The sequence below is a fragment of the Eschrichtius robustus genome, chromosome 6 (assembly GCF_028021215.1).
Source record: "Eschrichtius robustus isolate mEscRob2 chromosome 6, mEscRob2.pri, whole genome shotgun sequence".
In the NCBI taxonomy this organism is placed as follows: domain Eukaryota; kingdom Metazoa; phylum Chordata; class Mammalia; order Artiodactyla; family Eschrichtiidae; genus Eschrichtius; species Eschrichtius robustus.
The window spans coordinates 30,530,121-30,545,166 of NC_090829.1; the positions used below are offsets into that span (position 1 = coordinate 30,530,121).

Sequence of the window (15,046 nt, forward strand, 5' to 3'; positions counted from 1 at the left end):
ACATATAGGGTACTTAGAGGAGTGCTGGCACACGAGATCACTTAATAAATGTTAACTAAGTATTATTATCGTCTTATGTTCTGTATTCCAATCCCAGAAAACAAAACAAAAGCAAAAACAAAAATAAACAATCTTAAAAGTCACACTACCACATGGAACTGATCCACTTTGAGTGGTCTGACACCTTTTCCTGGTCAACTTTCACCTTGGAAGGATTACACCAAATGTGAACTTCATCATGAGTCAGCAAGGCTAAGAATATAGCTTTTTTAAATTTTACCAAGGAGAGGTTTGTAAACCTTTTTGTATAACATAAAATTGATTTTTAATATAAGTGGAGAATGGTGAGAAGTTTCATTTCACTCAATTATATTTTATAATATAATAGTTCCATATTTAGATTATTTATTTATTTATTCATTTTTTGCCGCACTGCGTGACTTGTGGAACTTCCCCAACCGGGGATGGACCCTGCACCCCCTGCAGTGGAAGTTTGGAGTCTTAACCACTGGAACACCAGGGAAATCCCCATATTTAGAATTTTTAAAGGTCTAGCCTTTTTTGAATGAAAATAGTTTCCTATTTCTCTTCATAAATTGAAGAAGAATAGCAATACAACATCTAAGGTTTGGAAATAAAAGAACTAACCTCACTAACACGTCCCCATCCAAAGAAAGGAGGATTCTTATTTAAAAAAGAAAAAAAAAGAAACTAAATTTAAGTATAAAATTAAGCCCCAGACGCAGTATGATTTTGGCTGCCACGTGACCTCCGCTGCCCTTGCACGGGCAGAAATGAAAGGCAAACACCTGACTTTAGTTTGACCAAGATGAGGGAGTCAAGACTGAAGGAGAAGCGGAAGCAAAGGCTGCAGACGGGGCAATGGACTAAGTGAACTGACGTGGAAACAGGGGGACAGTTGAACAGGGCTGGTCTAGGACAAGACTCAGGTCTCCAACTCAGAGCTGGCAGTGCAGCTGCCCTAACCTTGTGCTCCCTCCCCAGCTGCCCCAGTGGAGGCAGGATAACAAATGCTAAGCTGGAGGCACACCTGAGCCCCTTGGTCTGTCTCATCTCCCACCTCCACTCCAGTTCAGCAAGATCCTTTCCCAGTGTCCCTTCCACTCCCACCCACCCTATCCTCCCAAACAAGTCTTCAGTTTCCTGAAGTCCTCGGTACTTTGGGTCCCTCTTCATCAAGACACATCTCCCCACCCTTAGGGGTTCTGTTACACCACCTTTCCCAGGATGTCTTCCCTGACAACCATAACCACAGCAAACCACTACCTGCCCCTTTCCCACCCCTGAAGTCCAAAATAACGCGTCCAGCTGGGGTCTGAAACTCCATGTCTCACAGTACACTCCTCACCCGGCCCCAAAGCAGCTCTTCCTGCTGACGTCAAGCTTTCTCCTAATGCCGTCACCCCTTCTCCCAGCTCAAAATCTCAGTCAACTGTCTCCCTCAGTCCCCACAACAATTCATTCATTTGCTCCCGTATTTATTTTTTAAAAATACTATGGAGACTACCAGGTGCCAGGTACTGTTCTTGGCAACAGGGATACAGCAATGAAAAATACAGACAGTGTCCTGCCTCTCCAAGGATTCTAGAGGGGGAGACAGACTCCAACAGAAAATGATGCAGAAGGGCCAAGCCTCGTGGGGTCCATCTCCCCGATATCTACATGCTCCAAACCTTCTTTCCAGCTCAAGTCGTCTGCACTCCTTCTCTAGACCTACCAATCTCCACGTGCAAGGCTGTTCTACACTTTGTCACGATCTTTACAAAGAGTGACCAGAGGAGAAAAATCAGGATAGGGAGCGCTCAGAGTGTCATGTCCTACGAAGAAGCAAGGGGACTATTTAAGAGAGACTTGTGGCACACCATGGCTCTCAAACTATTATTGACTGCCACATGGAAGAAGGAAGATTCCTTCTACCCCAGACTGGAGACAGATCTGATGGAGGGCTTTGTAGTTAGTAGTTCGTTCAGTGATAGAACTGGCTGCTTCTCAATTCTCTGGGCTACTGGCCACTGGAATTTTCAAGCAGTTGTTGAGGGTTAAATGCTACTGGATATGACCAGGGCTTGGCACAGGAGAAAAAGTGTCCTTGGATTCAGAATGATGAAAGCTCAAATCCCAGCTGAGCTACTCCCTAGCTATAACATTTTGGAGTTCATTTTTAACCTTTCAGTTTGTTCATCTGAAGAAAAAGAAAAAAAAAGACGTAAGATTTATCTTGCTGGGCTGTTATAAAGATTAAAAAGCATATTTATCAAGAACCTGGCACAGTGAGGCAGTTACTAGAATGAGCTACTTACTCATGGCGTTAAATGTTTTAGGAGGTGGAGATGTTAGCTAATACTTGCGTATCACTTACTACTTGTGAAGCACTGTCCTAAGTGCTTTAACATACTATATCTCATTTCATCCTCATGACAACCCAACTGTCTCCATTTTATGGATGAGGGCACTGAGGCACAGAGAGAAAAAGCAACTTTCCCAGGATCTGGCCCCAGAGTCTGTTGTCACGGCCACTACACAGACAGCGGCAAAAAGAGGAAAGCCAAAGATTGAGATCGGCAGACCTCAAATTTTCAGCCCTTTCACCTACTGGCTGTGGGACTTGGGCACGTTATTTCATTTCTCTGAGCTTGTTTTCCCAGCTATAAAACAGAAATACCAACCCCCCCTCCTTCGGGCAGTTTAGAGGATTTAATGAAGTGGCCTGTTTCACTGTCCTGAACACAGTTTCCCTCTCTGAATTGGAAAAGAGATGGAACTGGACATATTCTCTGATCCTTTTCAACGTATAAGGGTGGAGCTAGTGTCCTGGGAATTCACAAGCATATCCAGCAAAGTTATAAGTTCAGATTTTAAAGGCCAATTTCAGAAAGATCTGGAAAGCTGCCCCTGGTAACCTCACCCCCACCCTCCTCCACCACAACTTTATTTTTTCTCTACATCCAAGCTGGGGGTGGAAAGACTGTTGCAAAATAAAGGCTTGAGAATCTCTTTCAGAGTTTGTGGTCTTCCATCTAGCTCCCTAAAACGAATAATTACATGTGGGTTTAAAAGCACGCTCTCCTACGGGCTGGAGGAGGGGGTGGTGTGTCAAATAGCGGGAGGGGTGTGAAAGACAAAGGCCCATCTGTAAGCGGAAGGTGTCCCTGGAAGCAAGCTTCAAACCTCCTTTCCTTCCAGCTCCCCACTGGCCTGCAGCCTGCCTGTGGAATAAATCAAGAGAGGAGGTGAGCAAGTCAACAGCAGTTGAAAGCATCCTGCAGCCCTGTCCATCCCGGGCTAAGGGAGCGCCTCCCGCCAGCCAGCCCTGGCCCTCCCTGGAATGTACTTCAAAGAGAAAGGAAAGACAACAAACTCTTCTGAGGGTGCCTGCTTGATTTAGGTGTGTGTGGCCAGGGATACTACAAAAATGGAAGATTGTATTGTTTTAATTAGAAAGGGTGGGGTGAGTAGAAACAAATGAAAGAGGAAAAAAAAGACAATATTTTGAAATCCTAACACTAAAGCAGTTATTCTGGTGCAGAGAAGTTGCTCTCTCTGCCGAAACCTCCCCAGACTTCAGAGGCAGAATGCTGAATTATTTACCTTCTTTATAAGGAAAAAAATAAAAACATGCCCAATGTAAATTTCTTTTTAATTCTGTGCTAAGGGATTCTAGAAATTCACTGTCACATTTCCTGGAGCCTCCCTTTTGGAAATACCTCATCACACAAGCTCAGCTGCCAGACTCAGACTGTCGAAACTCTGACACTTCGGGGAAGACATTTGTTGAGTCCATAATTATTATCCATGGCCTGTTTGACGCTCTTTTAATTCAGGATGTACACAGCAATCTTGTGTTGCTCCATAATCTCTGTTATCCTTTAGAATCGAATTAAGGAAAACATTATATAATTTAGATAGTCTCCTCTTTACTTAAGAAAAATAGCTGAATGGATTTCGAGATGGAATATTTCTTCGTACCTCTGATCTTATCAAGATCCGAAATAAGAAGCTGCTTTGCATTTGTGCAAACCTGGTGAACCTCCATTTAAAAAAACGTGTTTGTACTACTCAGCCATAAAAAAGAACCAAATTTTGCCATTTGCAGCAGCATGGATGGACTTGGAGGGTGTTATGCTAAGTGAAATAAGACAGAGAAAGACAAATAGTGTACAATATCACTTATATGTGGAATCTAAAAAAATACAACAAACTAGTGAATATAGCAAAAGAGAGGCAGACTCACAGGCATAGAGAACAAAGTAATGGTTACCAGTACAGAGGTTGGGGGTAACACAGGGATCAGGAGTGGGAGGTACAAACTATTGGGAATAAGATAGGCTCAAGGATGGATCGTACAACATGGGGAATATAGCCAATATTCTGTAATAACTGTAAATGGAAAAGAACCTTTAAAAATGAATTTAAAAATTGTAATAACCTGTAATAGAAAAGAATCTTAAAAAAAAGAATATATATATATGTATAACTGAACACTTTGCTGTATACCTGAAACTAACACAACATTGTAAATCAACTGTATTTCAATAAATTTTTTTTAAAACTGTATAAAAAATAAATATTTAAAAATAAATAAATAAATACAAATTTTAAATGTGTTTGATTTACAATATCTTTCAAAAGGGTCCCTTTTGGGCTTCCCTGGTGGCACAGTGGTTGAGAGTCTGCCTGCCAATGCAGGGGACACGGGTTCGAGCCCTGGTCTGGGAAGATCCCATGTGCCGCGGAGCAACTGGGCATGTGAGCCACAACTACTGAGCCTGCGCGTCTGGAGCCCGTGCTCCGCAACGGGAGAGGCCGCGACAGTGAGAGGCCCGCGCACCGTGATGAAGAGTGGCCCCCACTTGCCGCAACTAGAGAAAGCCCTCGCACGGAAACGAAGACCCAAAACACAGCCAAAAAAAAAAAGGGACCCTTTTAAAAGAATTGGTATTTTTCAGAAAATGGATTATTTCTGGGACTTGTAGTCAAATAGAACACTGACAGCAGTTAGAATGGAAGCCCTTTGAGGGTAGGGACCAAGCCTATTGGTTCACTGCTGTGCATTTAGTGCCTAGAGCGTGTTGAACAAATGAATGAATGAACGTAGACAGCCAGGTTACTCTACAGGGATCCACGCCCTGAGTGGACAACATGACCTCTGATGCTGCAATCAATCCTGAAACCTAATTCTCTGAAATGCTTTTCTAAAAGGAAATTATAGCCCCATGTGCTGAAGGCAAGACTCTAGGAAGCAGCCACTACTTAGGCTATGATATGACACTTTTTAACGTCTCTAAATAGCTATTCTTCACATGACAAAAAACAGACCTCAGAACCTTCCCTGGACCAGTGCTGCTCACAGCCGGGTGTGTCCCTCCCGCGGGCCCTCGGTCAGGAATGGCTGCGAGAGGCCGGCCAGCTGGCCAGCCAGACCCGGTAGTGGCTGTCAAGCCCAACAAAAATCTGTGAGACCTGCCAGAAGAATTCTGAGGCCTCCTGCCCAAGCCCTCTCCCCTTGTCCCTGTTGCCCTGGCAACCAGAGGCCGGGCTTAGTCAGCATTTTTGTTTGACAAGCTGCTTTCTCCTGTCCGCTGAGGCTCAGTTAAGGGAAGGATGGGGGTAAAAGCAGTGCTGAGTCTGCCTGGGAATAATAACCATTTCCCAACAACGCAGAGGGAGCGAAGGCTTCTTCACTTAAGACTCCTTGCAGGCCCTGGGGGCTGACGGGAAGTCCTCGAGGTTAAGATCATCTTTGAGGCAGAAGGTCCCCCAGCTTCATATTTAAATGAATAATACAACGAAATACTCTCCTCAGATAAAGCCAAGAGTCTGCTTTTATGTCAAGGAATTGTTCTTTCAGAGGGTAAATAGGGACTGAGAAGCCTGTTTCTCAATTTCTTACGAGTTACTCAAATTTCCCATTTCCTCCGGTAAAGTTGTAAACATGCCCTTTATGATACTAAGCAAATATTGTGTTGGTTTTTAAGCTGTAACAGCAGAATAGTCTATAGTCTTGTGGGCATGTGTGGCTCATAGTATTTTAAAATTTATGTCCAGAACCGTTGTAGAAAGGATTCCAGGCAGCTTAGAATAGATATGTCCAAACTCACAGCACAACTTCCATGGCTGATGCAGAATAAATAAATGACTTCCCAATATATTAAGAAAAAGAGATAACGAACAGTAGTATTCTCTACCACCAGTTTTGTTTTTTAAAACAAAATACACATGGATACATACACAGACTGGAGAGAAATCACCAACATCTTCATAGCTGCTCTCTTTAGGTAAGAGTGTAAGTGATGATTACGTTCTTTTTTGGTTTTGATTAAACATTTTCTACAGTGAATGTGTTTTGTCTTTTCTGTGCGACACTTTTACCTTATTATTATCTTTATTTAGAGTCGAATTCACTCTGTGAAACTGTACAGTTCTAAGTTTTGACAAATACATAATACAGATGTGAAACAGCCACTGCAAGCAAGACACAGAACTGTGCCATCCCCACCCCCAAACCCCCTAGTGCCTCTCCTGAGGAGGCAGCCCCTCCCCGATCCTCAACTCTAGCAACCACCCATCTGTTCTCTGTCCCTATAGTTTTGCCCTTTCCAGAATGTCATATAAATGGAATCATACATTGTGAAGTCTTTTTTCTTTTCCTTTTTCTTTTTGGCTGCACCGCGAGGCATGCGGGATCTTAGTCCCCCGACCAGGGATCGAACCGGTGCCCCCTGCAGTGGAAGCACAGAGTGTAACCACTGGACCGCCAGGGAAGTCCCATTATGAAGTCTTTTGAGTCTGGATTCTTTCAGTTAGTAAAATGCTTTCTCTCATCTCAATCAGAGAAAACAAACAAAAAAACTACTAAATTATATTGTAAAAAGTTAAAAACTATTTTTTTACTTAAAAAAACTTCATAAACTGAATTCTAACTTTTTTTTTTAATATGAAGGTAGCAGGAAGTACATCTTCAACTGAGAATTGCTTTCTTTCTTTTCTAGGGTTGCCGTTTCTTAGATGAGCCTGAAACCGCTTCACGGCTTTTTGGAAAACTTAACAAAAATAAAACTCATTATCATGGACAATGGAGAACATCTTTCATGAGAATTCACTCTCCAGAATGTCTGTGATAGACGCTGAAAGCAGAGAAAGTTCCACTTTCCTAATAAGGCCATGTACTGCAGACCTGGCTGGGATCCCCTTGGGCTCGTGGCACCCCTGCCCTCGGAGCACCTGCCACATTCTGAGATAATTCATCAATTATCAGATACAGGCAGTTCAACTCTGTTGCTACAGCAGCCAATGCTAGATTGTAGGGATCATTTTTAACAAAACTCTCCTACTTCAAAACATTCCTAATCAGGGGAGATACCAAACCTCACCGGCCCTTTGATCCGAGTTCTGTAGCTATTCCACAACCTGTTGGCCTGTGGGAACGAGGAAAAGAAAGAAAGAAGCACCTTATGCTCATTTTCACAGAACTCCGGGCTCTGGTGCATCTGGTCCCTGCTCCAGCTATGAAAGTGAAAGATGGCAGCCACTGGGACCCCACAAAGTAGGGAATGGTTTGAATTTATCCTTCTGGCCACCAATCTAGATTAGAGTTCATCATTTTGTCTCCTTTGCTAAAACGTAAGTTATCTGAAGGCAGCCATGTCCCACTTATCTTTTTATTATTTCCCACAACATAAATGTTGGGTGAATAAACAAATGAAGAGATAGAAGAAGGAATGAAAAAAAATAATTTTCCATCCTGAAATAATGGAGGTTCACTTCAGATCTGTAATCAGACTTTCCTCAACTTCATTTTGTTAATATCTCTGGCATGATTTCAGTGACAAGTTAACGTCTGAGCCCTTGGCATTGTGAGGTGTACGTCAGACTGTGGAACAAGAACCGAGGAATTGTTTTCTCCACAGCACATCAGACTACATGCCTAGAGGAACAATGGCACAGAAACAGAAAAAAGAAGAAGAGGGAGAAGGAGAAGAAAAAGGAAAAATAAAACAAAATTTACATGGCATATAATTTATAAGGACCTTTCACATTTATCATATATTTAACAATGATAAAAATATACAGAGTACTGATGACTTCCCAAGAATTAGGAGCAAATTCATTCTACTTATTAAAATTTACCAACCTCCTTTCCTATCATAGAGATGGAGCCTAGGAAGTGGGCCTCTCTCCCAGAAATTCTCCCTCGATAGGAAGGTCAGGGCCTGCCTGCTGGGCAGGGACTTCAAGAAGACAGGCTGTACAGCTAGGGCCCTCCTGCAAACTAGAGGGAGGCCAGGAGAATTACAAAGTGCCCAGAAAGCAAAGGATATTCAGGAAGTTGTTGACTACGTAGAACAGGGAACGGGACAGAAGGAACAAATGGAACAGACAATCTTCAGAGCTCATCAGGACCACCATTGCCTCCCTCCCTCTCCCTTCCTACCCGGTGCTGGAAGGCAGCTAAACAGGTGAGCCAAATATCACTTTTACTTCCAATCCATTTCCCTGCCCCATCCTGGCTTAAGTGCAAATAGTGAGGCTTAAGTGCAAAGCACCAAAAGAAAGAGGTAAAAAAAAAAAAAAAAAAAAACCACAAAGGTGATACACATAATCCACGAATCCACACCTGGACAATCAGACATCATGGCAAATGCCACTGTCATCAAACACTCCGACACCATTTACTGTATGGCCTTAAATAATATCTTTGACCCTGAGGGGCAGGCTGCTTCTGGATGGGGGAAAATGTCTGCCACGACTTAAAAAAGTCTCTTTAGACCTTTTTTCCTGGATCCATAATAAAGATAAAAAGACATCAGAACCGTCCATTCCGTCTTCTTCTCCTCCTCTAACCACACACACACACGTGCGCGCTCGCACGTTCAAAGCTGAACTACAGGAGCCTCTGGACAGCGTCCCTCCCCGAGGTCCTGTACAGTGGAATCGACACTGTCATGCAGCAAAATACTCCAAGTTCCACAGCCTCTAGGGATCAGCATTTAAGGCACTTGGTTGGTATATCTGTAATATGAACCATCAATACTAACATTCTGGTTCAAAGGCACCTACGGTTGGAATAAAGGAAACAATCTGGGGCACTTTTCTCCACCCCTTTTCAGAAATACTTTCTGTGGGAAAGGAGGAGGTGGGGTAGGAGAAAGAGAAACACAGAACGAGGCAGAAACTGAGACACAAGTCATTCTTTGCGGGGGGAAAATAAAAACATTAAAACTTATAAATGCTACTATAATACTCTTTCTATTTACTCTATATTATAAAATAGATAAATTATTCCAAATAGAATTATTATCCAAAGACAGAAAACCATAATACAATCATTTCCTGCTAAGAAACATGATACTGTATATCTAAAAACAGTATAAACAAATGCTACCCTGAAATAACCGTGAAAGTTCAGACATAAATCCTCAGGGTAAAAAAAGCACAATGATGGTTATATTACAAAGTTGTATGCCTCAAATTTAGAGGATAGTTCAACAGAATAACAAAGCACAATTTATATTCATTTCCCACATTTTCAAAGGCTATGTATAAAGAATTCTTTTAATTCATCATGTTTTTTAAACTTCACACAGTGTAGATACTTTATATTTTAGAATTTATTTGATGAGAAATACATTATTTACCTATGGCAGTCAATGTATATTTTTGAAAGTATCAGATATAACTAAAAGAAAAAATAGTGTTTACCCTAATACCCCCAGCCCCCTGTAAGAAAGCATTCTGGAACAGTTAAAGCTACTCATTTCCGTCCACATGGAAAGGAAGCTACCCATGTATCTTGCTTCATGTGAGTCATAAAGCAAAGTCTGAAGAATTAAAACAATAAACTGAAGCCTTCCTCCCCAAAATGCAGCCAGCAAAATTTATGAGACCTGAAAGCATGTGCTACATTAGTTTAGCAACACAGAAGAGAATTCTGCTCTTGCACAGACCAAGCCACTGAAGCAGGGAGGAAACTGTGGGCTCCTTCAGGGATTTTCTTTCCTTTATTTTTTGAAGCGAGGCCCTGAGCCTGACTCACAGAGGACACACACTCTGTTGACTGACTGACTGAATGAGGAAATGGCACAAAGGTGCCTGATCAAAGCCCAGGGGGTTTTGCAGAGCACTCTATCAGAGTCTGTATGCAAAACATTTTCCTTTCTCATGCTCCCTCAATTTTCTTTTTCTCATGCTCCACGGTGGATCAAAGATGGTTGCAGATTCTTTGTCATTTCTTCCATGGAACATCCCCTCTGCTATCTGCTCTAATTGGGGGTTGGGGGGGGTGTGCTGTGACTTCTCTGTCCAAGAGAATATGGAAGAACTGACTCTGCGGCAGTTTCCAGAGCCAGGCCCCAAGACCCTGGCAGCTTTCAATTCCTGTCTTCTCAGAACATTCTCCTGGGGAGACCCAAGCTGCTATGTAATACGTCCCACTGCTCTGAGATTGCCATGCTAGAGATGCCGTGGGCAAATACTCCAGCTTTTAGTCCTAGCTATGCTCAGTCTTCCAGCAGCCCTTTCCATGGTGCCACACACTTGAGTAAACCCACCTTGGACCCTCCAGGCCAGCCCACCCACCGGTCGACCACCGCTAAGTGACCTCAGTCAAAATCACGTACAGCACAAGAACAGTCCAGCTGAGCCCTGCCCCAATTCCCGACCACGAAATGGCGTGATATAATACAATGGCTATGGTTTTAACCCACTGAGTTTTGCGATAATGCATTACACAGTAATAAGTAACTGGAACATATTCTTTCTCTCCTTCTAGTGATTCGCAGTGAAAGCCAAAGGCAGCCATGCTGATATAGCTAGTCCTTGTACTTGCATAAGTTTGGCTCTCAAGACAGTGCAAACAGATGTTGGAAGTCTGAAGCAGCGCTTCGGGCTTTTAATGCTGCTGGAGAAAGATGTATTTACTCTGATGGCAAGTAGACACCTACCCACTAGCCTTGCCACCAAAGGCCACGGAGCCTCCATCAGGTCCCACCGAAGGCCATACCTGCCTCATGAGCTCCTCTTGACGCATCCTAATCCTCTCTCTCTCCATCTGGATCCTCTGAAGCCGAAGTTTCTGCTGCTGCTGCTGTTGCGTGGTCAGCGCGTTGGGCATACTCATGAGCCCTGCTGGTGGGTTCTGAGGAGGGAGACTCTGCTGGCTCAGGGAGCTGGGTGCCATCTGCTGCTGGTGCTGGTGATTCATCACTGCAGGAGGGACGAACAGGCGGGTTAATGACCAGGGACCACAGCTCCTTATCAAACAGAGATCATCAGAACGCTTTGCGCTTTACACTATAGATTCCTGAGATTCCTTCCAAAGCACTTTCCTGTTAATCATTACTGTTGAAGTAATTATTACCTTAATTCAATTCATGGAGGCTCAGATACCGGCCCCTCTCCTGACTCACCTAGTCTTGGCTTTTGTACCCTGTTAAAAGCCTGATTTCACACCTTGCCTGTGTTCTAGAGTACATTTTAAACCTTCCATAGAACATAGTGGTCGTAAGTAAATTCCACAAAAGTTGACACAACATAAAAGCTAATTTCACCAGGACATCCGGGGGTGTGTATGCACGGTCTCAGATAACCTGCATGCTTATGGCAGGGCTAAGGAGGGCATGTGATCATCGATAGGTGGTGGGTAGAAAATAATGTTTAGGATGGATGAGTGAATTGACGAGTGACGTGTAAAACATAGTACCTAGATCAGGGACCTACACAAAAGCAGGACGCCATTCATGCTTTGTTAAAAGAGGGTGCCCCAAAGAAATTATTTAGTGAGAAATTATTAGTGAATAATTAGAGAATCATTTAGTGAGAATTATTGTGAGAAATTATATAAAAATGCTAACAGCGTTTGTGATTGGATAAAGCCACAAGAAGTGTTTGAAACTTTTTAAGGATTTTCTATTTGTCTGCATTTACCAACATTTAAAATTTTGGCATGCAGTACTTCACTCTAGAAAAAAAAAAAATTGTAATCCTTTAATAAATTCTGTAATTGGTGTCTCCCCCCACCCCCACCCCCGCCAAAAAATGCATCTTAAAAAGTGCTAGCTTTCCTCAAAACAGTTTACCAGTCAAATTTGCTTAACTTCTGCCTGGGTAATATCCTACAATAAAGAAAACCATGCTTTTCAGTCTATTTGCTCCTAGGTCAGGGCCAAAGGCAACAATGTGTAATTTTACATACTTACTTCATTTCTGAGGGAAAAAACGCTCAATTTTTGCTATATTTGGTATCACTACCTTTAAAAGATAAAATTATTGGCAGACTTTACTTAAAGTTCAAAGTAAAATATTTCAGATCTTCAGTTTGTTATGGATATTACGAGGGAACATATTTTATAACTAAACTTTCTTCGATGAATTTTAAATTAGCCTAATCAACTACGTATTAAATAAATGTGTAGAAAACACACACACACATTGAAAAGAAAGTACCAGGGAACCCTCCTACACTGTTGGTAGGAATGTAAATTGGTATAACCACTATGCAGAACAGTACGGAGGTTCCTTAAAAAACTAAAAATAGAACTACCATAGCATCCAGCAATCCCACTCCTGGCCAGATATCTGGAGAAAACCATAACTCGAAAAGATACGTGCACGCCAATGTTCACTGCAGCACTATTTACAATAGCCAAGGCAGGGAAGCAACCTAAATGTCCGTGGACAGAGGAACAGATAAAGAAGATGTGGTACATATATACAATGGACTATTACTCAGCCATAAAAAAGAATGAAATAATGCCATTTGCAGCCATATGGATGGACCCAGAGATTATCATACTAAGTGAAGTAAGTCAGACAAAGACAAATATCATATAATATCACTCATATGTGGAATCTAATTTTAAAAAATGATATAAATGAACTTATTTACAAAACAGAAACAGACTCACAGACTTAGAAAACAAACTTATGGTTACCAAAGGGGAAACGTAGGGGGGAGGGATAAATTAGGAGTTTGGGATTAACATACACACACTACTGTATATAAAATAGAGAATCAACAAGGACCTACTGTGTAACACAAGGAACTCTACTCAGTATTCTGTAATAACCTATATGGGAAAAGAATCTGAAAAAGAATGAATATATGTATATGTATAACTGAATCACTATGCTGTACACCTGAAACCAACACAACATTGTAAATCAACTTTACGGCAGTAAAATTTTAAAAAAGAAAAGAAAATACCAACACTGAAGATTTTCTGTAGAAGAACTGGTTTCCTTAAGGAAGAATTAATTCCATGACAGGAACTTCCTCTGGATGGGAGTAGAGGTGGGGTAAAAATAGTTTTTTTGAAATTTCCTTATAACTCACTCAAGTCTTTATCACATTCCCACTGTGTGCTGGGCACTGGGTCTGTAGTTGAATAAACAGCTCCTGCCTTCACAGGAACTCACAAGGAAGGTATGAAGAAATGAGGTGGGTTTTTATGCTTGGCTGTGGAGCGCTAGAATGTTAGGCTTTGTAAGGATTCCTGGAAAGCATCTAGTCCGGCTTTTTATTTTGTGAAACCCAGGGAGGTGAGGGGCGTGCTCTGCTTAGAAACAGGTGGAACCAGGGCCACAGTTGAACCCCCCACACCCCGTCCACCTGCCCTTTCAACTGTCCTTGGCCGCCCTCTGCCACACCTGAAACTGAAGACCAGGAACAATCACTGAAACGGAGGCAACCCCTCTAACACACAGTTTCCCTTCAGTTGATGGCAAGGAAGCACCACTTAAACAGCAGACCCTCGAAGCACTCAAAACAGGGCCCTGGGACAAAGGTTGCTCAGGTTACAATTAGGAAGGGCTCAAGGAAGGTTTGGACAGATGCACAGGTCTGCTCAATCCCAGGGAAGTCACTCAAGGCAAGGGAAGATACTGGAGTATTCTGCCCAAACAGTTTGGGCTTCACTTCCTGAATCAAGCCCACCACCAAGAACTCTCATTTCTTGGCACCGTCCCTGGCACACAGGGAAACTCAGTAAACGATGGGATGAGTGACTGAAACCAGCTGGGCATTCCTTATGTTCTTAGTTTGAGAACAGAAAAAAAGCACAGTTGTGATCAGTGCCAAAATAACTGAAATAAGCACTTAATTTCTACAGCTTGTTGGAACATAATCATGATCTCTATTTGAAGGCCTGGGTGGGAGGGTCAGGGATGGGACACACACTGTGTCATTGGGGAAAAGTTCTCTTAAATACCAGTTCAAGTAAGACAAAGTCCAGATATCCAGAAGGGTTTAATTCATAAGACCTCTTTCAGGCCAGGAGACGGAAGCTTAGATGGAAGAATAGTGATTATCTCCAGTCACAGTCGTTTCTGAACCTTCTGAAAAAGTATGCTCCTATTTTTCTGATGTAACTACTATAGACAAAAAAAAAAAAAAAAAAAAAAAAACCCAATTGTGTCTATAAGAGAAATGTGTAAATTGAATATTTCCAATATCAGAAATCCCCAGGTTAGGAAAAAGCTTAAAAATGTTAAATTTTTTTGTCAGCAGTTCAGAGGTTATATTAATTTTTATAACTCAGAGTCTTTGAAAAATATTAAAACTGGCTCAGGTCTGGGACTTACTGACATGACAAATCAATTGGAACAGAACTATCTGCCATAACTTGGGAAGACAGCATTGTCAGTCAGTCTACTCACACAGGATTCCGTTACTCCACTCCACACACTGTCCAGATACTGCTTGGCAGGTTTTATTGATGTCTGCATCCTTATCTGGGGGAGTCTAAGACTTGGAGAAGATCTCTTCCAAAACCACACCCTTGTGAGCCTTTGAAACACCAGCCCTTACAGCGACCATCCACTGGGGAGGCAAGGTGGACATGCCGCTTTCTTCCATTTAATTTAGATTTGACCATTCAGACTACACTCAGACTAAACATCTCCAGCTATTAACTGTAGTGACTGGAAAAGAGTAGAACTTAGCCAGTGGCTTTGTTTTCAAAATAAAGCACACCCACCAACGGAGAAGTCTGTATGAGAATATTCACCATAATATTGTCCATAACAGCAA

The 15,046-nt window shown here is 42.3% G+C and overlaps 1 protein-coding gene across 1 annotated transcript in view; it reads right to left on the reverse strand.

Annotated features, from left to right (window-relative positions):
• The window catches only part of WWTR1 (WW domain containing transcription regulator 1), a 126,367-nt gene that overhangs the window by 10,373 nt on the left and 100,948 nt on the right, over positions 1 to 15,046 (reverse strand). The window contains exon 4 of the mRNA XM_068546081.1: positions 11,021 to 11,223. Within this exon, the coding sequence (XP_068402182.1) occupies positions 11,021 to 11,223 (203 nt within the window). The remainder of the gene's footprint in view (positions 1 to 11,020; positions 11,224 to 15,046) is intronic.